Source organism: Stigmatopora nigra, chromosome 2, assembly GCF_051989575.1.
Source record: "Stigmatopora nigra isolate UIUO_SnigA chromosome 2, RoL_Snig_1.1, whole genome shotgun sequence".
Classification (NCBI taxonomy): Eukaryota; Metazoa; Chordata; class Actinopteri; order Syngnathiformes; family Syngnathidae; genus Stigmatopora; species Stigmatopora nigra.
Window position 1 is genome coordinate 5,320,098 of NC_135509.1, and position 24,903 is coordinate 5,345,000.

General features: G+C 36.2%; 1 protein-coding gene and 1 long non-coding RNA gene across 3 annotated transcripts in view; both read right to left on the minus strand.

Moving 5' to 3' along the window:
- Positions 1–331: 331 nt before the first annotated feature.
- On the minus strand, positions 332–2,074 carry LOC144184600 (uncharacterized). Its single transcript, XR_013324787.1, has 3 exons — positions 1,908–2,074; positions 952–1,028; positions 332–428 (listed from the first exon to the last, which is right to left on the minus strand). It is a non-coding gene; the product is annotated as an uncharacterized LOC144184600 (long non-coding RNA).
- Positions 2,075–2,291: 217 nt separating this feature from the next.
- The window catches only part of map3k5 (mitogen-activated protein kinase kinase kinase 5), a 51,392-nt gene continuing 28,780 nt past the window's right edge, over positions 2,292–24,903 (minus strand). The window contains exons 10-36 of one of the 2 annotated variants that reach the window (XM_077710689.1): positions 24,745–24,903; positions 23,547–23,715; positions 23,032–23,138; positions 21,126–21,296; positions 19,939–20,051; positions 18,656–18,815; positions 17,974–18,127; positions 17,761–17,868; positions 16,901–16,953; positions 15,892–15,987; positions 13,815–13,896; positions 13,528–13,661; positions 11,962–12,089; positions 11,408–11,544; positions 11,077–11,182; positions 10,219–10,376; positions 8,646–8,823; positions 7,835–7,852; positions 7,530–7,707; positions 6,518–6,686; positions 6,257–6,442; positions 5,254–5,359; positions 4,539–4,773; positions 4,341–4,453; positions 4,151–4,272; positions 3,998–4,074; positions 2,292–3,214 (exon numbers count right to left, since the gene is read on the minus strand). The exon at positions 24,745–24,903 is cut by the window's right edge and continues 35 nt beyond it. In XM_077710689.1, coding sequence (XP_077566815.1) covers positions 3,154–3,214; positions 3,998–4,074; positions 4,151–4,272; positions 4,341–4,453; positions 4,539–4,773; positions 5,254–5,359; positions 6,257–6,442; positions 6,518–6,686; positions 7,530–7,707; positions 7,835–7,852; positions 8,646–8,823; positions 10,219–10,376; positions 11,077–11,182; positions 11,408–11,544; positions 11,962–12,089; positions 13,528–13,661; positions 13,815–13,896; positions 15,892–15,987; positions 16,901–16,953; positions 17,761–17,868; positions 17,974–18,127; positions 18,656–18,815; positions 19,939–20,051; positions 21,126–21,296; positions 23,032–23,138; positions 23,547–23,715; positions 24,745–24,903 — 3,478 coding nt within the window. In that variant the 3' untranslated portion in view covers positions 2,292–3,153. Of the gene's footprint in view, positions 3,215–3,997; positions 4,075–4,150; positions 4,276–4,340; positions 4,454–4,538; positions 4,774–5,253; positions 5,360–6,256; positions 6,443–6,517; positions 6,687–7,529; positions 7,708–7,834; positions 7,853–8,645; positions 8,824–10,218; positions 10,377–11,076; positions 11,183–11,407; positions 11,545–11,961; positions 12,090–13,527; positions 13,662–13,814; positions 13,897–15,891; positions 15,988–16,900; positions 16,954–17,760; positions 17,869–17,973; positions 18,128–18,655; positions 18,816–19,938; positions 20,052–21,125; positions 21,297–23,031; positions 23,139–23,546; positions 23,716–24,744 lie in introns of both variants that reach the window. The other variant, XM_077710688.1, reaches the window with a different exon arrangement.

A 24,903-nucleotide genomic window follows, 5' to 3' on the forward strand; every position in this document is an offset into this window, starting at 1 on the left:
TGTAAAAAATTAAACAAAATAATGGGGACTAAACAGATTTTTAAATAAATTTGGGGGAATAATCTGGGGGTATATACACAAAAGATGGTGGGAGAAAAGGGCAGGTTTAGTTTAAAAATGGGGGGCTGATTACTTAAATATAAATGGGGTTTTAAATATTTAGAAAAAGATGGGTGTGTGAATTTAAGAAAATAATTTTAAAGTTACATTTGAGGGGAAACACTTAAAAACTGGGTTAATGTTACTTAGAAAATAAAATTAGAAACATCTCTGCCACATGTCAAAACAAGTTTTTAAATGTAGATTTGTCTTTAACAAGAAATGCAAGTAATTATCCATGTTTAAAAATTTATTAAGAGGTAAACATTTTAACTTGAGCACATTTATAAGTTGTCATCACATGGAAGTCTGGCCAGTCTGTTCCCCACCTGTAGACAAGACATTTAAAAAGGTCATTAACAGATTGTATACTTAAAATTAAATCTTGGGAAAGAACACTTAGTGCAATTTCTAGTTGATCTTTTAGGACAAGGGGGAAAAAAGTACTTGAAATTGCACTTTCCCCCCACTATTTGTGTTCCAAGATTTCCTTAGGATAAAAGATCTACTTGAAATTGCACTATGTAACCATGAATTAAAGTTTCTAAACTTTAATAATGCATGACATAAGCCTGAGAGCTGTAGACTACATAAGAGGGGAGATCGAATTAAAGTTTCTAAACTTTAATAACGCATGACATAAGCCTGAGAGCTGTAGACTACATAAGAGGGGAGATCGAATTAAAGTTTCTAAACTTTAATAACGCATGACATAAGCCTGAGAGCTGTAGACTACATAAGAGGGGAGATCTTAGCATTCAAAATTAAACAGATTTTACAAGATTATAATGTTTTGAGCTTTTATTTAGTTTGCATGAATACTTTGATAGTCAGCAATAAACATACATTGACCTTTGAGAAGCTTGCCAGCAGTTTCCAAAGTGCAGATATGCCACGCCATCTCCAAGGAAGATCGTCTGGATGTGAGCCTGATGTATGCAAAGAAAGCAAAAGTTACCATATATCAGTGCTTCTCAATTATTTTCTGTTAGGCCCCCCCTAGCAAGAAGAAAACTATTTGAGAAGCACTGTCATATATTAAGACTGGAGATTCAAACAAACTAAGGTGATCTGGCCCAGTCTCCTCAAAGAAGAACTGCATCTTATTGCTAAACAGGGAAAACTTGATTTAACTAGCCTATTTGGGAGTTGCCAAACAATAAACACAGGATAGGAAAATCTTAAAGAATTTTAAAATACGATCAAGATAAAGAATGAAAATAAGTTAGTGAGTGCTAAGTGCTATTTCCCCTTTTGCAGACAAGGCGATTAAATATACAGACTGATGTTAACAGCTCGGAGAAAGTTGGCTCAACAATCTCTATCAATGATTCTTTGGGTGAAATCAGAACAATTACAAATTTGAAACGAGTTAACCACTCGCAGTGATATTCGATCTTTACATACAAAACACCAGGAAAGAAGTCGTGCCTCTGTATGGCAATTTGGTGCAATCATTTACCCATCAAACAATTCGTTGATCTATCGGATTTGTTTAATTAGATTAAAAGCCTCACTACACGATCCAAAGCCCTACTACACGATCCAATCATGGAGAGAAATCGGACAATAATACACTTGAAGTCATATGGCTAGCGTCATTGTGGCATTAATGCTAAGCCAACTAGTCACATGCCGCACAATGCTGCAGGGGCGGAAATGTAGCTTAAACTAAAATCGCCGACGGTGTGTTCAACCTGGCATCAGACTAACAGATTCGTCGGCATTTTGGGCTCAATTGATTTCTAAAAAGTCTCACGGTAGCGCGATAAAACATACTTATGCCAGTAAATCGCCATCGGCCTTACCTCGTTCACGTGCTAGTCGATGGACGGTCAGCATACAACTGGCTGTTCCAAAAGGTCGAGAGAATGCGGATGTGCTTAATTTACACAGCCGGGGCAGGAAAGGGCGTAACCACGCCCCATGTCATTCCGCCACCATATTGAATGTGGGGAAAAGATGGCGGCTTGCTTGTCGTGCTCCAAGAGGGGGCTTTGTCCTCTCAACTTAATAAATGTCTATGTTTGGAAGATGACGTCGCATAGCCGTGACGCTGATATATTAAAGAAAACGTGTACCCTATAGTGACAGGCAAAACTGATTAATTTTGTCATGTTTATGCTTCTTTTGCTAAGATCATATTCCTCCCAATAGTAAATACTATGAGAATAAAAGCATTTCAAATTGAATTCAAATCCATAATGAAAAGATTTATTCTAACAATATAACATTACAAACAAAATGAAACAGACACAACTCCTTTTTCAGACACTGTTTTAAAACAAATGCCAAGAGTCATCACGTATGCAAGAATAAACTTTGCTTAACTCTTATATTATCCTTCAAACAAACAGCAGGTTGAGTGATCATCTCAAGCAAGGTGAAAAAAGTCAAAATAAAAAAGAAAACAGATCACATTTAATATAGATAATATTCATTAGTATCTCCTATGATTTTTGACATTAAAGAATATCAACATGGATGCAAGTTCACCTACACAAAATATTACATATAATATTAACAAGTTTATGAAATGTAAATGAATGCCATTTAAATTAGCCTTAGCGATGTGTAACCAAGAAAAAAAACACGCATTGACATCCTTCAAATTTGCAAAACAATTAAATAATAAAAACAAATAAGAATGTATATATGGCGTCCATAATAAAACATGATCAAAGACCTGTAGATGAACATAACTGAAATCTTTTCACGTAATATTTTTGTATCCCACGCTTACATCACAAACAGTCAGTCTCTAGATATGTAAACATTTCAGCACGTAAAGACGAGAACAATTGTTGTGGGTTTACTGACAAAACTACGCTTTTGCGGCATGCCTTTTATTACCTAAATAAGGTTGACGCGACATTGGCACTTGACAAAATAACATCTTCCAAATGATCATTGCACCTAACCAAAAAAAATATAGACGTTAAGATGGATAGGCGCTCCAAACACAGGCTCTTGTTCGAAAAATAAATACTGAGGTATTAAGGAGAATACTGAGGTGTCCTGGCTTCTCAGAGTGGTTAATGTTCACTTAAGGCCTCAGGTGGGCTTGTGCCGGTGGTCCATGATGGCTTTCCAAAGTTTACACAAAATTCCACCTCTGCAAACAAAAAAGGGAAGAAAAACATCAACAGTGAGTAGAAAAATAGCTTGCAAAATATTGTACATTATTTCAGAATCGAAAATTGGGGAAAAAACATGTAAATAGTGCATGAGGGGAAGATTGGGGTTAAAGAACTGTAAAATTTTGTTAAGTGTTGCATGAAAATGACTCATATTAGCATAATTTTTGTAGAACAGCTCCATATAAAAATTGTCTCAGGTGGTCAAGGTGTGCATATTTGGAGAAGAATAATGTCAAAAGAAAAAAAACAACAACATTACTTCTTTCAATTCTAGTGCAATATTTTCCAGATCAAATCATAGTTTAATGGATCTACGACGTATGTATTCTTTTGTATGTAATGTCTTAAAACTATTGTTAGTTTAATGTATATTTGTTCTTGGTTTCTGATCAAATAAAAAATGCCCTCCCAAAAATGTGACTTATAGTCTGAAAAATACAGTAAATAAAGTATAGAATTTCCTTTCTCTTCATTGTGTACTTGTAGCTGGAAAATACAGAAAACTGTAATCAGTGTATGTATATATATTTTATATAGAATAGATGAATGCTTTTTATGTCAAATTGGAAAATGATTTTGAAAATGCTGCATTTTAATTGTTCAAAGGCCTTAAAAATCAGTAATAATCCCTTTTTTTTAAGAAAGAAAAGTGCACATTGAACTCAATTTAAACACTTTTTTGGGTGAAAGTACAGCTTACAGCATTTTGAAGGGTGTTGTTCAGTCAAATTTAAATATAATAGACATTGATGCATTACCTCAGTCTGAGACTTTTCAGATCGTCTCTGGTGACATCATGGAGGAGGTCATTTAAAGTGTACTCCTCATTGAGAATCTACAGTGAAGAAAAAGAGTGACAAGCATGAGAACCAAAATGATTTATCCAACCAAATGTGAAAGCGGATTCACACCACATCTATAGAGTCTTGATCTGCTCCATATAGCCTCAACCAAGTGCTCAGCTCAGTCTGATTATGATTTTTGCCAGGTTGATCTATATTCTTTTCTGGACCACATGGCGTTGTGGGAATGTCTACTGCAAGATAAAATAAAAATGTCAAACAATGAATCAGTCACATGACCCTTTTAATTGTCATCGACCTGACGTCTGAGATCGAAGTCGTAGTAGTCGGATCTCCTGTTCTCGCTCTTCTAAAACTTGTTGAAGGATGTCTTGGTATTCTTTCTCCTTCTCCAGTAGCTGTTCCAGCAGCCTGATGTAGCACAGATGAGAACAAGTTTAAGTGAAAAGTAAAGATGAATGATAGTTAAATGTTTTTAATGGTAGCAAATGGCAACCTGTTGGTTTCTAGTTTCATCCTGCCCAACTCCATGCTCACAGAATGCTGTGCATTGTGGGATTCGTGCGATACAGTGGAACTGAGAGTACTGACTCCCGAAGTTACTACTGTGTCGTCGTGGCTGGAGACGGGAGGTGGTCGTCTTTGGTTTGCTGGATTTCTCTCAGCGTCGTACTCGTCTTCCTGTTCTGGTGCGTCGCTCTCGGAGGCCAAGCTGAAGTGAGGCCTAAGTTCTTAAAAAAAAGAGAAAAAAAAACACGTCTTATTGTGCTATTTGTGGTTATTATGATAAGTGTGAATTTCGGAAAAACAAATTAAAAAGAGGAAGATGGCAAAACAATATAAACACTAAGTAAAAATAGATGGATATTAAGGGAAATACATAGTAATGAAGTCTAAATAAATATTATTAAATTATTATTTTTAGCATGTGTATTTCAGTATTCAACAGAATAAATGGTATGTCTATAGAGTGAACATTTATTTTGAATACAAACATTGTAATGGCAAAGGAAAAGCAGTAATTTAAATTATAGTTATCTTTTAGAATAAATAGAAACAAAATAAAAGTGGTGTTACAATAGCTGTGTGGCTTCCTAAAATCTCACATATAACAACTATAAGATATCTTATAATAAAATGTAATGATTTGAGTTAAATTGAGCTATTTTTTGTGTGAAAGGTTAGTTTTAAATGCACTGTAATGTTGTTACCTGGCACCAAAGTAGTAATGGCGGTCTGAACTGCTTTTCGGATGATGTTATCCAGTGCAAACATCCAGTGAGGCTTGATGTTGTGGTTTCTCAATACTTTGTTCACCTAAAAATATAAATATTAGCTACTTTAAGCTTCATCATTCTTTCATTTAGGACCAACATTGAATTTAAAGTACCCATTACCATACATCTCTATTTTAACATCCTGATCCTTTTATTAGTTGGACACATTTTGACAAACAATTCACATCCATGTTTATCTTAAATGTACTTAATAATGTACACCAATTTAGGGTGGTGCCCATGATTGGCTGAGATAGGCTCCAGTAAGGAAAAGCAGTACAGAAAATGATTCAGAATATTATTCCATTAAGAATACAGTAGTTCACTTTACTTCTTTCTGAAGTACTACTCCTACAAGCCTTCTTCTAGCATTCGTTTTTGAAGCAATTTTATCTCATTTAAGACTTTATTTTCTAGGCTATGAATTCCTTTTTCATACTATTATTATTTTTTTTAAAAAGAGTAAATAATAGACTGAAAAGGGCCACCCTAATGTTCTTTACTTTAAATAAATGAATGAACAAACTTTTCTGTGTACTCCAGCGCACTTAACAGGAAATATTAAAGGATTTAAATGGCCATTACCTTTAGTCGTTATTGAATTTTTTATGGTTATCAAGGTTTGTTGGTAGTGATGGAACAAAAATATATTTAACATATCCCCCGGAAGATATGTAAAAAAAAAAATCCATAAACTAGAAGTCATATAATTGGCCAAAGCACACTGACCTTACTTTTGGAATAATTTGGCATTATTAAAAGGCAAAAAGTACCTTTTTAATGCATTTTCTGAAGGTTAAATAGTCATTGTTATGTGCTAACTTCAAGGATGAAAAATGACAGACTACTCATATTAAATGGCAATGAAAACAGAATAGTACTGTCTCCAAAAAAAAAAAAATATATATATATAAAAATCCCTTTCTTTGGTACTTACAGCATCCTGGAAGCCGAAAAGTACGACCTGCAGTTGGCTAATGGCCGTGCTGTCAAAATCCAGCTCCAGTTTGAGTTGTGACAGCGTTCGGGCGATGATTTTCCTGTCGGCTCCGCGAACAAAGTCTGCAAGGCTGACGACCAGAGTGGAGATGTGTTGAGGTTTCATCTTCATTTCCTCCGATCCCTGCAGGTTAAAAAAAAAAAAACATAGATAAGTCTTATACTACAAGAGTGGGTGGACTTTTAGAATCTTAAGTACCTGTGTGAGGGCCTCCATCAAATTGGCTACGACCTTATCCAAGTCCTCGGTCAGGATGTGGTGCAAGGTGGCTCTCCTCTCGCTGTCTTTCTTGAGAAGAAAGAAGCCGGAATCCTTTTCTTCGGGAGATGGAGGAGCACTGTGGTCTTCAAAGTTTTCGACTGGGATGCTGGAAGACCAAACATGTTCTTATTATTAATACACAAACTGAAAAAGTATTGGAAAACTGTTTTATCGTTAAATACATAAATGGATGAAATGGAAAATGGGTGATTTGATCATTTTTTTTTCAAGGTAGTAGTTCAATTTCTGGCGATTAAAAAACACAATCAAGATTTTAAAAGAGACAATACTTCAAATTGTTTGAAGCAGTATCATAATATAATATAATTGTGTTAGTGAACACACAAAAACACTTTATTTGTAAGCATTCTCACAAGTTTGTTACGTTGGTTCCCTCTAGTGGTGCTCGAAAGATTGTCTCTAATAACACAACAGTTCATAAATAACGTTTTATTTAATATAGAATTACAGCTTTGCCTTTATTGTCATTATATAACAGTTATATGCAGCTGTTGTATAATGACAATAAATGTTTTTGATTTAATGTAACTCAATAGAGTTCTATGCTTAAATAAAGTGTTTTCTGTGTTCACTACCACCACGTAAAACTAAGTCCAATACCATGACCAACATTAAATTACTGGGCCAACAAGTTCATATATCTCAAGTCAAGTTTAACATTAATACAGCTCTTGAGAAAGAACCATACTTAAATAAGGATTCTACTAACTTAATAAATAGTTAAACCAAAATATGTTTAAGAGAACCAGTTGCAAACTATTAAATGCAAAGCTGTAATTCAATATGAAATGAAACGTTATTTTTGAACTGTTATGTGTTAATGGAGACAATCTTTAGCGCACCACTAGAGGGAAGCAACTTACCAAACTTGTGAGAACAACACTTGTTAAACTACATCTTTTGGCTGCTGGTGAGGTGAATTGTGTACCTAAGGAAGAGTGATCGGGGCCCCTTGACATCCCGCTCGCTGTAGCATTTGACGCTGGGCTTGAAGATAAAGGGGTTGGTGTGGAGGTCGTTGTCAGGGGAGACGGAGCCGTATTCACTGCTGCTGCTGGTGTCCTCTACCACGACAGGTACAGGCAGCGAAATACTACGCAGGTATTCTAAGTAGGGAATAAACATATTCAAAGTTACTTATGCATCTTAATGTTATTCACTCTAATACCAAAAAATAGGTATAGGATTGTATTATATCTCCTTTTGTCCATTAAAGGGAGGATAGCCACTCACCGGTGCCTGGTGACAGTGCTGTGAAAGAAATACAGAGCATAAGTGATTTTGTACAAGAGTAAAGTGACCAAAAATATTTGCATGTGCACCAAGACACTGGCCACTTTCATGTGACTGATGTTTGTGGGGAATATTGGATTTTTTTGGACTATAAATTATGCTGAGAATAAGTGGAAACAGTGAAAAAATGCTGGGAAAAGTCTGTATTTCAAGTCACATTTTGACACGATTTTTTTATTTTATTTAAATACTCAGAACAAAACAGTATTGTACGGAGTATAATTCATGCTTTTCGTCATAGTTTGGCTAGGCCTGTGATTTATATCTTATTGATTTGACCTCTGACCGTCAACAGATTCTTATGTTGTGTTTTTTAATTATTCAAACAGTACTAATATGTTAAATTAAAATTTTACACATTACCATTTTATTATTACTTTAACGTATGTTCTTGGTTTAGTTATATAATTTCATTCCCTTTTTATTGTGCATTCTTTGTCTAGTGCTATTATAGTCCAACAAATATGGCATCCATTATAGCATCAATATAGTCACAACAGACTAATTTGGTGTCTGTTAACATAACATTAGCAGAAATTCAGTTATCTTTAACCTAAGTTTAACAACATAACCTATGAACCAAATTCGTGATCTCACTCTAAATCATGTCCAAATCCATTAGAACTTTTCAGTATCACTTATGAATCACTCGCCACTGATGAAAGTATAGAACACACCTATGTCCTATTGTTGTGGAAAAAAACAAAACAATAACACACCTGTCACACCTGAGTACCTGATGTGCCCTCACCTGCGAAACTACTTTTATTCTTTTTCTTGCGGCTGGTGACGGTGAGGAACTCATCTGTGAGTAGGTCGAAGGCGGTGGCTCGCCGGTCCGGGTCGGGTTCGAAGCAACGTACGATAAAGGCCTTAGCCTCTCCTGACATAGACTCTGGGATCTCTGGGTGGATCTTGAACATCCCGACCTGCATATAAGTAAAAACACTATGTTCAGAACGTCAAACTCTTTCTAAGAAAAAAAAATTGCCCCAGGTATTTAACAGTGAAACGTGGTAGAGAAATAACTGTCAAAGTTCAAGCACAACACCCTCTTTGCAACGCACGTGCTTTAATGACTTACTGTTGAGGAATGTTGACCTGTGATTCCCAAAGACATTCCACACTGATGAGAGAAGACGAAAGTGACGTCATTTAAATGCTTTCGTGCTTTTGTGACGGATTGGATTTGCGTCAATGGCTAATTCAATTAGAAAAATCTTTACTTCAGACTAATAATTCCATCTATTAATATGAAGAAAGTGAGATCTCTCCCCGATAAGATGGAAGAGCTGTTGGCGCTTACCAGGCCGGAAGTGGAGTATCTGAAGTGTTGTACTCTTTTGCTGTTGATTCTTCAGCTTTTTGTTGCTTTTATATCTTTTTTAAATTGCATTTTAATATTTCTTAATGCTGCTAATATACTTTGGCTTTTGCTTTTGCTACTGCAACCAAGAGAATTTCCCAAATACAGGATGAAATAAAGTTCCAATCCAATCCAATCAAACACTGGGAGAAATCTGGGTTGACTGAGTAACCTAAGATAAATTCACATGCCTTTGAGAAGTGAATATGGTATGGAATATTCCATGATTCAGACTCAGATGGGTGGGCTGTAATGCTTTCCAGACATCTCTATAGAGCTGCACTGTGCTGAGAGTCGATGCTGGGGTAGAAAGTCATGCAGTTGGAAAGTGACGTGTTATTAGAACAGAATGGCTTTTATCGTTTTGGACATGTCACAAGCAGAGAGAAAAACATGATGGCATAATGACGGTGAGCTCAAAACAAAGCATGAAAGTAGAGAGTGGAAAACATTGGTGCGTCATGTCTATTTTGTATTTAAACAATAGTTGATGAAAGGCCAATATTTAGTGTTGCTACTTGGTAAGATCACATTACGGCATACTACTATTGACACAGACACGCATATTCACAGTAAGCTTTTCCACAAAGACAATGAAAACTTATTTTTGTATACATTTGGGGGGGAATCAAAAGTGCCTGAGCTGAAAAATAAAAAAAAATATTCAGTTTCCAATCAACTATTTAAAGAATTATGGGCTTTATCAAAAAAAAAAGTTATATCTACTTTATGTCAAGAACAAGAATTTTCTTTTGGGTATAAAGTATTTTTTAAAGAATTAAAGCAACGTACATTTAATTTCAATATTTCAGGGGAGTTTACCATTTTTTGAAACATCAGAAAAATAGAAGTTAAGATTAGGAGCCTTCAGACGTTATGTGCATTATAATAAAAATTAATGTTGAATGTCACAACATGAAAATACAAACCAACAAAACTCTAACTTGACTTTACTTACTTTAAACATTGCAGCTTGTGGTTCTCCTAGTTCATAAAAGGGCGGTTTTCCAGTGGCCATTTCAATAATGGTGCATCCCAAAGACCAGATGTCTGCTGGCTTGCCGTAGCCACGAGGACCCTTGTCTATGATCTCAGGAGCCATATACTGTAGTGTACCTAAAAATATATAAGTACAAAAGAAATATTTGTTATACTTATTACTTGCTTGAGTTCCCCTTGAATGACATCATGTCGTAAACTATTTTCCTGAAACCCCTTATGTTATGACACTGTAAACTTGTGAGGGGTTTTTATTGTAGCCTACGGAACAAATGGATACATCTAGAAATAACACGCAAGTTCACTGAACAAATTACTTTGTGCTAATAATAGCTTACTGACTATTCAGTGAGTTGACGAGTGTGCATGGTTTTAAAGACAGGCGGCGACTCGTTTAAAGCAAACCTCACCCATAAAAAGGGGCGGGTACAACTTCCTGAACTCTAATGCAGAATTCACTCTAGTGCAGTGCATCTCAATGATTTTTTTTGTCGCGCCCCCGCAAAGGAAGAATTAAACATTTTGCGCCCCTCCAACCAAAAATAATCGTTTCATATAAAGTTCTAAGTAAATCCCTAAGCGGTTTTTTTTTAATATCCTGTTTTTGGTGTTCTTTCAGAGGGTTGGAACGAATTAATTTGTCTTTAGTTCATTTGTATGGAAAACGTTCATTTGAGTTACGTGTAAATTGACATACGAGCTCAGCATTAAGCTTGTATCTTGATGTACCACTGTATTACTGTTTAGTAGTTTGTACATACACATTAAATATTCATCTTTTGGATTATGGAGAGTACACAATGAGTCAAGTATGTACCTGTGAAGGTCTCAGTGCAGGGGTTAATCCCAGCCAAACGCTTTGATGTGCCAAAATCCGATATTTTAAGCACCCCGCTGTAGGTGTTGATTAACACATTATCACCCTGGCAATTGAAAATATAGAGATTGAGTCAGAAGAGCAACTGAAAGTTTTTTTTTTTAAATGTCCATGCCAGATTGATTGATCCAAACATCTGTTATAAATATCTTACTGATATCAATCTGGGAAAGATCCAATTTTCAATAGAGGAACTTTAAAAAACATTTTTACACCTGGTGATAGGACGATGGGTCTTTACATCACATTTGTAAAAACATGGACATATTACCTTTATATCTCGATGTGCGATTTGATTGTCGTGCAAGTATTTGAGTCCCTCCAGGATCTGCCGTGTGTAGAAGCCTATGGTGGGCTCATTGTTTTTCAGGGGGCCCCACTTGGATCTGAGTAGTGCTGAAAGACTCCCTATAAAAAAGAATTACAAAAAAAAACCAGAACGGTTTTGAACATTTGTCAACAAAGGGCAGACACAAACTAATCCATATTATCATATATATAATTTGTGCCAATAACCAGTGGTCTAACAGTAAATGACTCAGCTCTAATGGAAACTAGTAGCAGACAACCCAATAAACTTTGTTGCTAAAAATAAATAGCGAAAATGCATGATGTGAAATTATTATTTTACAGTTGGTTTGCTTATGAGGACTTAAAAATTGAATGGAAAAGTTGTGTTTGCTCATGTAGGGTTACTATCAGAGTTATAATGGCTATTTGAAATGTTGACATTGCTTTCGATTTACCTGACTGAGAAAATGTAAAAAGTTATTATGATCAATAATAACTGTGCTAACACTATTATATTGATGAATGCCTACTTACCTCCAGGGACTTGTTCCATAAAGATCTTGATGAAGCCGTTCTCACTGATGGACCCGAGGTATTGGACTATGTTTTTATGCTTGAGATGTTTGTGGAGGGCAATCTCCTCGTGGAGGGGTTGAGAATATCTGTAAACACAAAATGATCATGCATTGTAATAGAGCGGTGTGAAATAATCTGATAAAATTATGTAATGAGTGTAAATATGTTAGATTGGAATAATATAAATATTTCACAATGGAATATTGCTACAATTTTAAGAGCAGAATTCTTGATGCAGTTCTCATACATAACATATTGTTGACGTTCTTTGTCAGAAGACTTGAGGTTCATCAAAAAAAAACCCAAAAAAATCTGGATTCTAAATCGCATTTTTTTTCCATAGTGTTGCTGCACCTGTAACTAATACTCAAGTGTGACCTATATATGTATTTTTTTCTTTGACCACCCACAGTTAATTGTTTTTGGAATTGAATACTTTTATTGTCAATATACAAGTTTTGCTGAATTTTTTTTTCTTGGTTTCTGATCATTTTAAAATTGTAGTTCTATTTAAATTGCCTTCCTAAAAGGGCCACTTCAACTGCAGTGAACCATTTTTTTTACCACAGCCAAGTTCTGTAAAGTTGCACCTTTTCTGAATGATTCACCCATATTTTCACCGCTCTGTCCGGCCAAGATATGCTGTCTGTCGAGTGATCAGCGTGCCAGTGGCATCATTCAGACTGCGAGTTTGCCTGCTGCACTTCTCCGCTCAAAGCAATCCTCTCATGTGAGCTCAATCGAAGCCACAAAGCAACCGACAGCTTTTTGATGCGTGCCTGGCACTTTCACTTCACAGGGAAAACTCGCAAATGACCATCAGTCCCAAGAAGGGATCTGAACAAGAAGGGACTCGTCTATGATGAAAACAGGGAGCTCTCTCCGACATGTATTTCATGAAAAAGGGCTCAACCTAAAGCTTGAGTCAAAGACTGACAGGTACGACGGTATCTTTTGATGAGAATAAATCAGTCAAACACCATCATCGACTTTGGTAGTCTATGTCAAAAGTACACTGATAGATTGTACTGTCTCTTGTTATTCAGTCATTTTCCGAACTGCTTGTCCTCAAAAGGGTTAGATTAGATTAGAACTTTTCGTAATCTGGAAATTTCTTCTCTTTCAAGACAGACACAAGACATTGTAGATTTAGATAAAAAAACTGGAGCCACACACGGGGGATTAATCTGTCGTCATACTACAGATAGTACTTAAAACAAACTAATGACACAAGCCACATGACTATTTAACCTTCTAAGACCCAGACTCTTGTATGCATTTTTATGTAATCTTTGGTATTTAGGCTAATTGGGAGCTGATGAGTGTAAAAAATAAAGAATTATCTTTTTACACGATGCAGTTTCTGAGAAAAATTGTGTCCACATCATAAGTGGACGCAAGGCCCTTGGAGTCCAAATTGTAACATTATAGTCTTTGGCAACTAAAAATGTGGATGCCAGGTCATAGGAGGTTAAAGAAAAAGTTTCATTTTCATAAATTCATTAAAGTCTCATTCCTTTTTACCTGCTGTCTCTCTCTGGTATCTCCTTGATGGCCAGTCGGACCTGGTTGCTCAGGTCACGGCCTGCATACACGACACCAAATGTGCCTTTTCCAAGAATCACTCTCTCAGCGTGCTCGTCATATTCGTAGTCGTACTGTTGAGACATTAAAAAAAAAAAAATATATATATATATGTATATATATATATGCAACAAGTTAAATGTGCTAAATGTTGTTTGATTTGCTCCATACTGTGGAAATGTTTTTTCAAATGTTGTTTTTGTTTTGTTTAATTGTAAGTGACTCACTTCTAAAGCGTCAGTGTCACAGTCTCCTTCATCAGGACCCCTCCATGCCTCCTCAGTGATGCTGTTGACCAATTCGCAGAACCTGGCAAAGAAATGCTTGATTAATCCAAACCTTCCAATAATGAAATCTGTGAGTATCACTCTTCTTGCTTGTAATACTTGAATGAAACTTCAGATTAGAGCCAGGGTTTCCAACTCAGTTAGGTTTGCAGGCCACATGCATGTCAACTAAATCTCATTTGGATCCGTTTTAGTTTGGCTCTGGGCTGCTTGCTGTTCATTAGTTACTTTTGATGGCTTTTGGGCATTTCTAGCTTAGTACCAGTTGGGTTTGGGGCATTTCAAGGTTGCTTTTTTAACTCATTGGCTGCCATTGACTGCACCGTTTTGACTGAAAGGCCTAAAGAATGAATGTGATTGCAAAGAAGAAAATGAAGTAAAGTGCAGGAGTGCACCCAAATCACAAAATTCTGGTTTTAGGGCCACCATGTCAAAAAAATAAATAAAAGCATTTGATTCTATATCTACAGTACCAATAAGCAACAAAGTGCCTTTCAGACAGAATGACTGGAAGCGGCCCACTAGCCATATGTTTCCCACACCTGATTGATTCTACAAAGAACCTACCTTATAGGATTTTGGAATATGGAAACAAACCAATTAAATGACTAAGAAAATCACACAAACTCCAGAAAAAAGGCCTCACAGAACACAGAACCTTTGAATGTAATGCCAATGTGGAGCCCACGCTCTCAAACACACACACACACACACTTAATAATAACACACACCAAATGATTCACAATGTTGTTTTAACTGTCCCCATTGAACATATGATGAAACAGCTAATATTAAGTATTGGGCAAGTGCTTTGACGCAGACGCTCTTAGCGTATGTTTACAAGCACACCTCCCACACATCCAGCTAGAAGATAACGACCTTTAACACTCTTACCGCACACGATCTGAGATTTAGCACTTTGTCATGCTGTGGCGCACATTGTGAATTGTAGGTGCCGCACGTGTGCCTGCACGCATGCACCAGTGGACTCGCTCCACTTGTTTCCTCCTCACAATCTCATCCCACAGTCTCTTCTTTACGCTCTATTATGCAAAGAGGAGCGCCATGACAACGGTAGACGTGACTCACGGACTTTGGCGTGCCACATGACGGTACACGGATGAGGCTGAACGATTAGCGCTAGGCCAGCGGGGATCACAAACGGCAAGAAAATGAAGTAGGGCGTCTTGGGAGGGTGTGTGAAATTGAGCACCTGAGCTTTGAGCTGACATGCGTGACTCAAGTGTGGATCCTGCTTAAAAGGGATAATCCATCCTTAGTAAACGTTTACATCTTGCCCACCCTACTGTTACAAAATGACGATAGATAAAGATATCAGGTTGGTGGTCAAGCTTTTGAGGGGATTTTCCACTTTTACCAATTTGTTTTCACTGTATCCAAATGACTAAGTACCTTTTAGTGTTTTCCAGCATTATGACACTTTACATGTGTTCTATCCTATTAATGCAATTGGTACATGTTTTTCAAGCGGAAATTGATGTCTGAATGACGCTAAAAATCATGACTCATTTAGACCCCTATTCAGATATGTTCTATTTTAGTTTGAGTGAGTGTATTTTAATTTTAGTGTGAGTACAAACAAATATGTATTAATATCTGTTTATTTGCAACATGTTTAATCCCTAATAATTAAGAATATTTAATATACTGTATGACATTTACAGTCACCAGTTTGCTTTAATATTAAGAGAAACATTTCTTTAACAATCAATGTAATTTCTATCTTTTTAGGGTTAGGGTTAATACTCTTTTACTTTGACTTGTGAGTGCTGTAATATTTCAATTTTTTTTTAAATTGTGTACCTATTTTGGGGAGTGACTGGATAGGAAACCATTGGATTAAGTTTTAGTGAACTTTTTAAAAAAATGTTAACCATCTTACTACTGTGGCAACCATATATATATGTATATATAAAATACATATATGTGTATATTTGAATCCCTTGGAAATGAAAAGTTCCAGTTCAATAAACATTAACTTTGCAAGCTCACCAACCTTTTACAATGCATCTCAGTGCAAAAGTAGATCTGAAAGTCCTCTGAATTGTGAAGGACATAAAGGAAAGCACTTCGTTCGTCAAACTTGGAGATGCTGAGGACAGACAATCAATATGTTTTGTTGAGAGCAAATATGAATCATATGTTGGAAATAACAACATCTCCTACAATAAAATGCAAAAATGTAATATTCTGCATCTTGACCCGTATTCCGTGAACATTTTGGATATCTGAAGAATATGTCCAAATATAAAAAAAAAAAAACCTTTCATTGTCTGGCAAATAGAGTTACATCCAGTGCAAGTATTTAGATAGCCTGTCATTGTGTCTCAGTGGATGCACGCTGGCTGAGTGGGCTCCGAAAAGGAGTCGTTCCCTAGCAACATGTGAGCCTTCCATTTCTCTGTGCTGACACTGAATTCCTCTGAGAATTGTGAAAAGCGAGATGCAGAGAACAGAATTTTACTAACTCACCAAAGCAGAGCACAATATCAATGAAGCTCTTGGGAAGGTTAAGTGCTAATAATGTACACGCCAGTGCATTAATGCAACTGCCTAATGCTTCCTGCAGTGTAGCTGAGGCAGTGTATGAATTGCATATGCACTCATTATATACTATCACGATGATGAACTACATTTTTCCTTCTTATTCTTATCCAAACAAATGATTTCTCAGCTAGTGAAACCACATTTAGTTGTTTAGTTCTCCTGCTTAGTTTTTTTTGCAAGACATAAATTACAGTATGTACATTTCCTATACTTAATTTTCCAGTAAAAATGGAATAATTCTTCATTGATCTTATTACTTATAGACAGAACTATCAAATTAGCAAGCGAATATAAATCAGAAGAATTGAAATTAAACACATAAGTTGATAAGTAGGGCTGCCTTTATATGCTCTATGATTTAATAAGAGTCAAATTAGATGATGCTTATTGCTAGTATGTGTTTTAACCAGTAAATTACTTCTCGGGGTATTCTACAAGGACGTAACTAAACCACTGACCTGACACCTCGCACAGATGTGGCGCTGAAGTTCCACTCATGAATCCCCTTGTTCTGCAAAGACATAACACATAATGTTGCATCGATTAGAAAAGACACATAAATTGACTTATGGTGAAATAATAACTATAGTGGCAAAAATATGTCCTGATTCTGCAGTGAGCAATTTCTAAAAGAGGCTTAAAAATTGTTTTTCTGCAGGAAAAAAACAAAACAACAACCTAAACTGTGCTGTTATGGAGCAAATTAATAGAATAATGATGGGAAAATTCTCACGTGAAATTATTTGCAATACAATGCAAGCATTGTGGTTAGACCTTAAACATCGATACCGTAATAATAAATACATATTGTCGTTCTCACTTTTAAGCAGATTGATTTGCATAATTTATAAGCGCAAAACATAATAAAACAATTGTTTAGAGTCAGATATTGAAGGAAAGATTTAAAGAAAGTGCAAGCTATCCACTCTGGAAATTGTAAACATGAGCAATCTGCGGCCTTGAGGAGAAAAATAACTAAACTTAAGTCCAGAACATTAAGTCATGCAATTAAATGCACTTTCTTTTTCTGTGTGGTGGGTCGCAATTTATCAGCAACATCTATTAGCTAAAAACTAAAGGTTAAAAGTAACATTGTGTTCCTTGCCCTGAATTCCATGCACTGTTTTGATTTTGATTAAACATTGATAACCGTATCCAAAAAAGTGGATTAACAATAAACTACTTTGAGTCATTCTACTTGATTTTTGGCAGGAAATTGATCCAATGCAAAAACTGAAATAACTAGAAAAAGGGCAACTGAATTCATGCAAGACGATAAAAAAAAGAATATATGAAATGCAGTAGTAATCAATGAGACCTTGTCATCAGGAGCCACATGCCAAATGGAGACCGTGTTGTCATCCACGTCCTTGTTTATAGACAAATATGAAGGTTGATAGACTTTAGTAGGCTCCAGTATTAACACCTGCGTAAGAGACGAAAACACGCTGATTGTAAAACAATGCTTCTTTAGGTGAACATTTTCATGATCTCTAAGGTGAAAGATTACTACTCTAAATGGAAAACTCACAGGAAATCGCACAGAAGACACATCTTTTTTAGTTGCTTCCACTAAAAAATCCATCCAAAAGTCCATTACTTCCAGTTTGGGTGCTGGTTGTTCAACTGATGGCTTCTTAAAATGCTGATAAATTAATATAGTCTCTACTAAGGAGCGAAGATACCTGAAGAGAAGCAGAATAAATTAGAATAGGTTAGCGAGGACATTTTAGAATATATTAAATATTCTAAATATGGCAGTAGGGTGTATTAAGTGATGAATTTCTCAAAGTCGAGAGGTTCTCAATTCAATTTTGGCTCAGGCTTTCCATAAACTCGAAATGATTAAAATATCAGTCTAAATAATATTAAAATAAATAAAAGCATTGTATTCCCTGCAATTGGCGGGTAAAACTTCCATCATCAATCAATAAATACACTATTTAAAACACACAATAAAAGGCTTCTGTATTTTTTGTAAACAAAAGAGATGCTGTTTAAACAGTGAATTGAGCTCCTCGTGATATTTTCCCCTTCCCAAATAAGCCAAATTCTGACACACAGTCTAAAGATGGCAAGTAAAGTCTTTAACTAAAAAAAAACAGCGCACATTTTAGATAATGGACTCCTGCTGGTAACAGCCGAGGCCCAAAAAACGTTTTTTTTGTTTTGTTTCCTGGCCTCATCCTAGAAGGTCTTATGTGTATCCTCACCAGATGGGTGCTTTGAGTTTGAAGAGCTTCTCAGAGGCTTGGATGACCCTAGTATTATCACAAGCCAAGATGCTGGCACCCAGGAAGAAGCCGACATCCCAGTAACTCTGCAATTTGTCCAAGCTGCCCTTTTTACCCAAAAGGCTGCTCAGCTTCACTCCTGGGGAAAAAAAAGAAAAGGAATTGGTGCCTTGGAAAGTTTCAGTTTCATGGGCAGAAGAACAAAACATATCTGGAGTCAGGGGGGGAAATCATAAGCAGGTTTGAGGAGGGCCGAGGGGCTGGGCGAAATGTAAGGAGCCGCAAGCTGATTCTTTACATTCCTCAGCTCCTCTGAGCTTTCCAGTCCAATGGCGCCCATCTGCTTCACTTGACACCGAGGCGGATCATAGCAATGAAAGTAAACCAATGCACCTCAATCAACAGAGACTGTATTTACAGTGCAAAGGTTCCCAAAATGTCCACAAATTAAGTTTCCCATTGCGACCATCATTAGCCAAGGACTGCCACTACTGTTACAAAATACTGTAATAACTGGGAATACAAAAATTGAGATGAAGCCTTTAATATACAGTGGTACCTCAACAAAGGAGGGTCTCTAATTTGCTGAAAAACAAACCTCCAAAATTGAGAGTAAGCAAGATGACCTATTCACGGCGGAGGGGACAACGTTCTTAAACAGAAACGCTAATTTGCAGCAGTTTGAAATAGTCAGGATGCCACTGCAATTTTTTATTAAGTCATATAAAATATATCACATGAATAAATCACCTAAAAATATTTTTTTACTTGAATGTGCTTTAGAATTATGCCAAAAAAATATGCAATAAACTACTTTAAGAACATGAAACTGGTTTAAATTTAATGAGCTTCCATAAAACCAAATTGAAATTCAAATAAAAAAGATGATTTGCTTTAAATATAATCCTTTACCTGCTCTTGTTTTATTTAATATTTAAGAGAAAGTATATAAAATCTATCTCTAATGGTTTGCATCCTGTTAATTTGTTTATGGGCGAATCACTCTATTTATTTTATTATTTTTAACTCATTGGGGAGCATATCTATCCTTATACTTAAATTTCTTAGAAAAATGATGACCTCAGCAGCAGCCCTGAAAAACCTATCCATGAGGAGGCCCTGTTAAATGGGATTTAGTTCAAAAACAACAGTTTTTAAATGATTTACTTGTTAGTGAGACGGACATACAAAATATTGTTAGTTCGTCTGGAAATGCTGAAATACTATAAAGTCGAAAAACAACAAAAAAAAAATCCACTCACCCACTTTCCGAAGCTCGAAAGACGTTTCAAATTGGTGTCCAGCCGCCAGGAGCAGAACAGCGTAGTTAATACCAGAGTGCAGTGTTGGCTCCGACTCAAAGCCCATTTTAAACCTCAATGGACGAAGACAAATAACTTTAATAAATATGCGTTGTCTAAGAAATGCATCATCTAAATTCCCAAGCATCTCAACGCTTAAGTAAGAGACGACTTTGCGTGGCGCCTGCATCTTAGTGAAGCACTTCAACTTGGAGATTGCAATTAGAGCGATATTGATCTGGGGGGTTCAAAATGACAGCAGCATTTATATCTAATGAGTAATATGTTCATCTGAGGGAAAGAACGTTATTAGGATCTACTGTCTCAGTGTGACGGGGCTCATAAAATGGTACTCGACGTAATAGTTCAAGAGATATATGAGATCATTCTCATGTTGATTTTTTTGCCTCTAGCTCCTCTAGCTCTTATTGGATTTTTATCCACGTTTATGAGATGTACTACAAAATCCAAAACCTTAAGATGCAATGTAAATATTTTATCTTTGAAATATGTTTTTTTTTCTTGAACAATTTATGAATACACTCCATAGAGTCACTTAAAAAAATGAGGGTCAAAGTCAAGTGAAACTCATGAATGTATTTTTTTGGCTATAGGTATGCCAAAAACCTATGATAACAGATGCCTTTTTGGCCTGTTGTTCTTGATTATTACTTTGATATAAGTTTGTTCTTTCTGATTAAATTTAAAGCCCCCCCAAAAGCGATTTATATTCCAGTGCGACTTATATTCCAGTGCGATTTATAGTCCGCAAAATACAGTAAATCAAGGATAGATGCTAGGAATATTTGAAGGTCAATGAATTTTGAGGCTTCTTGAACCTTTATTCATATTTTATCATCTTAAATTTCCTCAAATTTAAAGAGCAAAAAGGTGCTTACACCATGAATACTAATGATATTCAGTTGTAGAAAGCTAATCAAACGCACTATTGTACTACCTCAGAAAAAAAACCTCACAACTCTGCAGTGTGCCATTTTAATAACTGTTTCTAATCAAAATAATTCATTTCAAGCATTTTGATTTCCTTGCAATTTTCCCCAAGAACAAAGCTACCCAAATGTGATAATCTAGCTCAATTGTTTGACGATGCAATGCACGGATGCAGAAACAGACTTTAACTCACTCACCAGTGTGTGCCTCTGTCTCTGCTTTCAGTGTCAGCGAAATGTGATTCCAGGAAAACGTCCTTGTAGATGCGCCCTACCAAGCAGTAGATGTCCGAAGCCACCTGTTCTTCGGCCTCCACTAGGGGCAACATGATGTCCAGGGCCTTATGACGGTCACCTGGCTGGTTCCTCCTGATCACAAACACCAGGTAAAATCACATGCAAAGTTAGCTAAAATGGACCAGAGTCACGATTAAACTATAGCTTGAATTCATAGGATATGTATCAGGCTTTTGTCATATTAAAATAGAAGATATGCCTTTTTATACACACGATATGGCACAATTAAAAGACTTAAATTTTTTCAAAAGCCGACCGGGGGGCTTATATATGGATATATATGGATCAATATTTTGTTTAATCATTGTATCAAATTCCCTTCAGCACAACTGCTATTACTACTACTACAGCTCTGTTTAGTGGATGTATAATACAATCCCCTACTACTACTATAGCTCCATTTAATGGATCTATAATACAATCCCCTACTACTACTACTACAGCTCCATATAGTGGATGTATAATCCAATCCCCTAAAAATGAGATTTTACCATTGGAAAAGATCATGTGTGACCTGGAAAGTTGTTGTTTTGTTTCTGTGTTTACAATGGTTGGCAGGCTCTCCACCATCAACCAATAGGAGACCAGTTCTTTGTTATTTGGCAGTGTGGTGATATATTGTTGAGAACAGTACTGTAATTCTTTCCCGTCATAGGGGAAAAAATGTAACTCGGTTCATTGTACTATGTTAATATGGTGAAGAGTAATTTGAAATATATAATTAAAGTTGACATGACATGGAATCTGGGAATCTGAACAGGTAGAACATGGTGAGCCCTAAATATCATTATGACTGCAATATCATTCTTAGCCGTCAGTGTTACATATGCTTCTTTAAGTATCTTTCAAGAAGTCACATTGCTGGGTGTGTAGAATTTTAACTAGAAAACACCCCAATAAATAAACTGCCTACTGTTCTATAGTTAAGCCAAGTTTTGCGTTGTTGGCCCTTATTAGGGTCTGGAATTTGTCACAGTTTCTACTTGCTCCACTTTGAGCTCACAAACACAACTTCACCCACTTGTTAAGGGCAAGTAAGCAAAAGCCAAAACAGAGTTTTACTTGGAATATTTCCAAAATGTTAGTAAATTGTACTCGCATGCGTCACTGCTGTTTAAGGCGTTTAGTGCAACCACAAAGATGATGTGATATTGTGTGCAAGAGGACATGATAACCATCTAAAAAAATATTACATGCTGCTTTAATAAAAAAAAATGACAAAAAAACCCTCCACGAAATTCTAATATAATTTGAATAAAGTTACTACAAATTTGAAATATATACATACTGCACTTACTAAACACGCAACAGGCAGATGAGTGTGTGTGAAGCTGTTTTCATTACACTATTTTACTATTTAAAGAAGTTACATGTTTGAGCAATGCATCTAAATGAAGAATGTGCTTGTTCATATTTAAAATAACAAAAGAAACAGAGAAGACAACTGTCAGACTATTTAAAAGTAGCTTTAAAAATGAATTGAGTTAATCTTAACGTTTAAAGACATTGTGCCAGATGTTTCAGTTCTTTTGTGCATTAAAGTACAACAAATATTTGGCGTAATTTACTTTACGGAGGCACTGTGCTAAAAACAAAACAACAATACGAATTGTGCATTTATTATTGTTAGCACAATAGAGGATAACTAAAAGAAGAAAAATATTTTCTTACCATCCAGAGTACCATTAATAAAGTATTGAAACTTTTTATACAATACATTAAGCAAGAAGTGAATGGGAGTACACATTTTTCGACTGTAAAAAAGGAAAGCAACTCCACATAAAACGGCCAACAGTTGCTCACTCACCTATTCAGTGCAAAGGCATAATGAAACTTCACATGTGGATGTGACACAAGGTCAAAGGTGGGAAGCTTCTCCAAAGTCTCCACCAGCTTCACGACTGACTCATAGTCCTACACAAGAAATGCAGAATACATCATGAGGCCCATTGACATTTAAGGACACTGAGGACATCATCTGTCTCACCACTCACAACTTTTGCGTAGCGCCAATCACATTTTTTTTTTTTTATTGCTCCCACATTGACTCTTAGCAAAGAGTGCTCAATAATTCAGGGGAATCTCAATGTGTGCTCTCACCATGAATGATTCATGAAGTAGTGCGAACACCACAAGGAGTGTCTTTGGGATGTGGAGACACCAAATTAAAAAATGAAAAACTAACCCAAAACACTGTTTTGAGACAATTTTATCCAGGAGCTTTTATGTGGCTTGCTTGGAAAGATGCAACAGAATGTATTGCTGCTTTCTACATCTTATGTTGTTTACTGAGGTTATCTTTTGCTTGTTGGTGAAAATTACCTGGATGTCTCTGTAGGTCAGTAGTAGGTTAATGACAATGTCCACTGAGAGGCACTCTACATTGTCCAGTCGCTGCTGTATTCGTCCCAACTCGGCAGCCAGCTCTGCTCCGGTGAAGAGCTCCCGAGCTTTACGAATCTCACTCAGGATAGTTTCACGGAAATACTGGCTGTCAGAAAAGAGTGAAAAAGAAATGTAATCATCATAAGTTTTTATCTTACATTGCACTTGTGATTGCAGTGAATGGTTTGCACTTTATGTTTTTGTTGTGTAGACATGAACTCATTACTTTTGCCACTATGCAAATCAATATACTAAACGAGTATATGTCATGTCAGTAAAGTCTATGTAAATGGTTTGTTATTGTTTGACATTCAACAACATTTAGAAGCTTCACTAACACAACGTTTAGTTTTTTGTTTTGTTTAACAATGTTTTTTACCGTCCCAAATCAGTTTCACAATTAATAATTTAACTAACTATAACTTTGTTTTAGTAATGGTTTCTTTAACCAAGAGGAGGATAAAAAGGCCAATACAATAAAAAGTATTATTTGTGAATTGCATTTCCATTGCATAATCGATGATATAAGAAGTTTATGCAAGATGGAAATTGTTTACATTGTAGTACAGTCATAATAACAGTACATATTTTGATAACATTACATATTTTGATAACACGATTAAATGAAAAATACTGTGGTCTTGTGATAGGTGTCTTCTTATACTGTGCAACCATATTATATATGTATTAGTCTACTGCACAAACGTCTAACCTGGAATTACTATGATTACAGTAAATAGTTGTATAAGACACACCCTCAAGCTATAAACTTTAAAGAAATAAAAACACAGGTGCTTCCATTTTGTCCAGTAAAATGTACCATGGTAAGAAGGTATGTGCCTCTGTGAATAACACAGTGAGGTCATATTTCCCATCAAGAACTTCCTGCTTGGGAGAAAATATTTTTTCCTTCTATTTGCTTCATCTAACTCAAATTCCCATGCAGGGCTCACCCGAAAACTAAAGGTTAAGATGACCTTGCTAGTTTCAGTTTGGAACGACGACTAAGCTCACAAACCTGCAGGCTTGAGTGCTTCACTTCACAAGCTTTCATCACAGTGACGCAGCAAAATCAACAAGAATGCTTTGGGCATAAATGTAGCAGCAAATGAAACAGCCTTTTCGAAGTACTTACTGAGAACTAGCCTGTGAGACTTTGAGAAGCTGGATGAAACGGTCCAGAAGAGGCATGCAAATTGGCCCCAACAGGACCTCAAAACTGGGCTGCATCAGTTCGGTAAGGCCCTTCATGAGGCTTCCCTCACAACAGTACACTTTGTTGTGTGGTGTCACC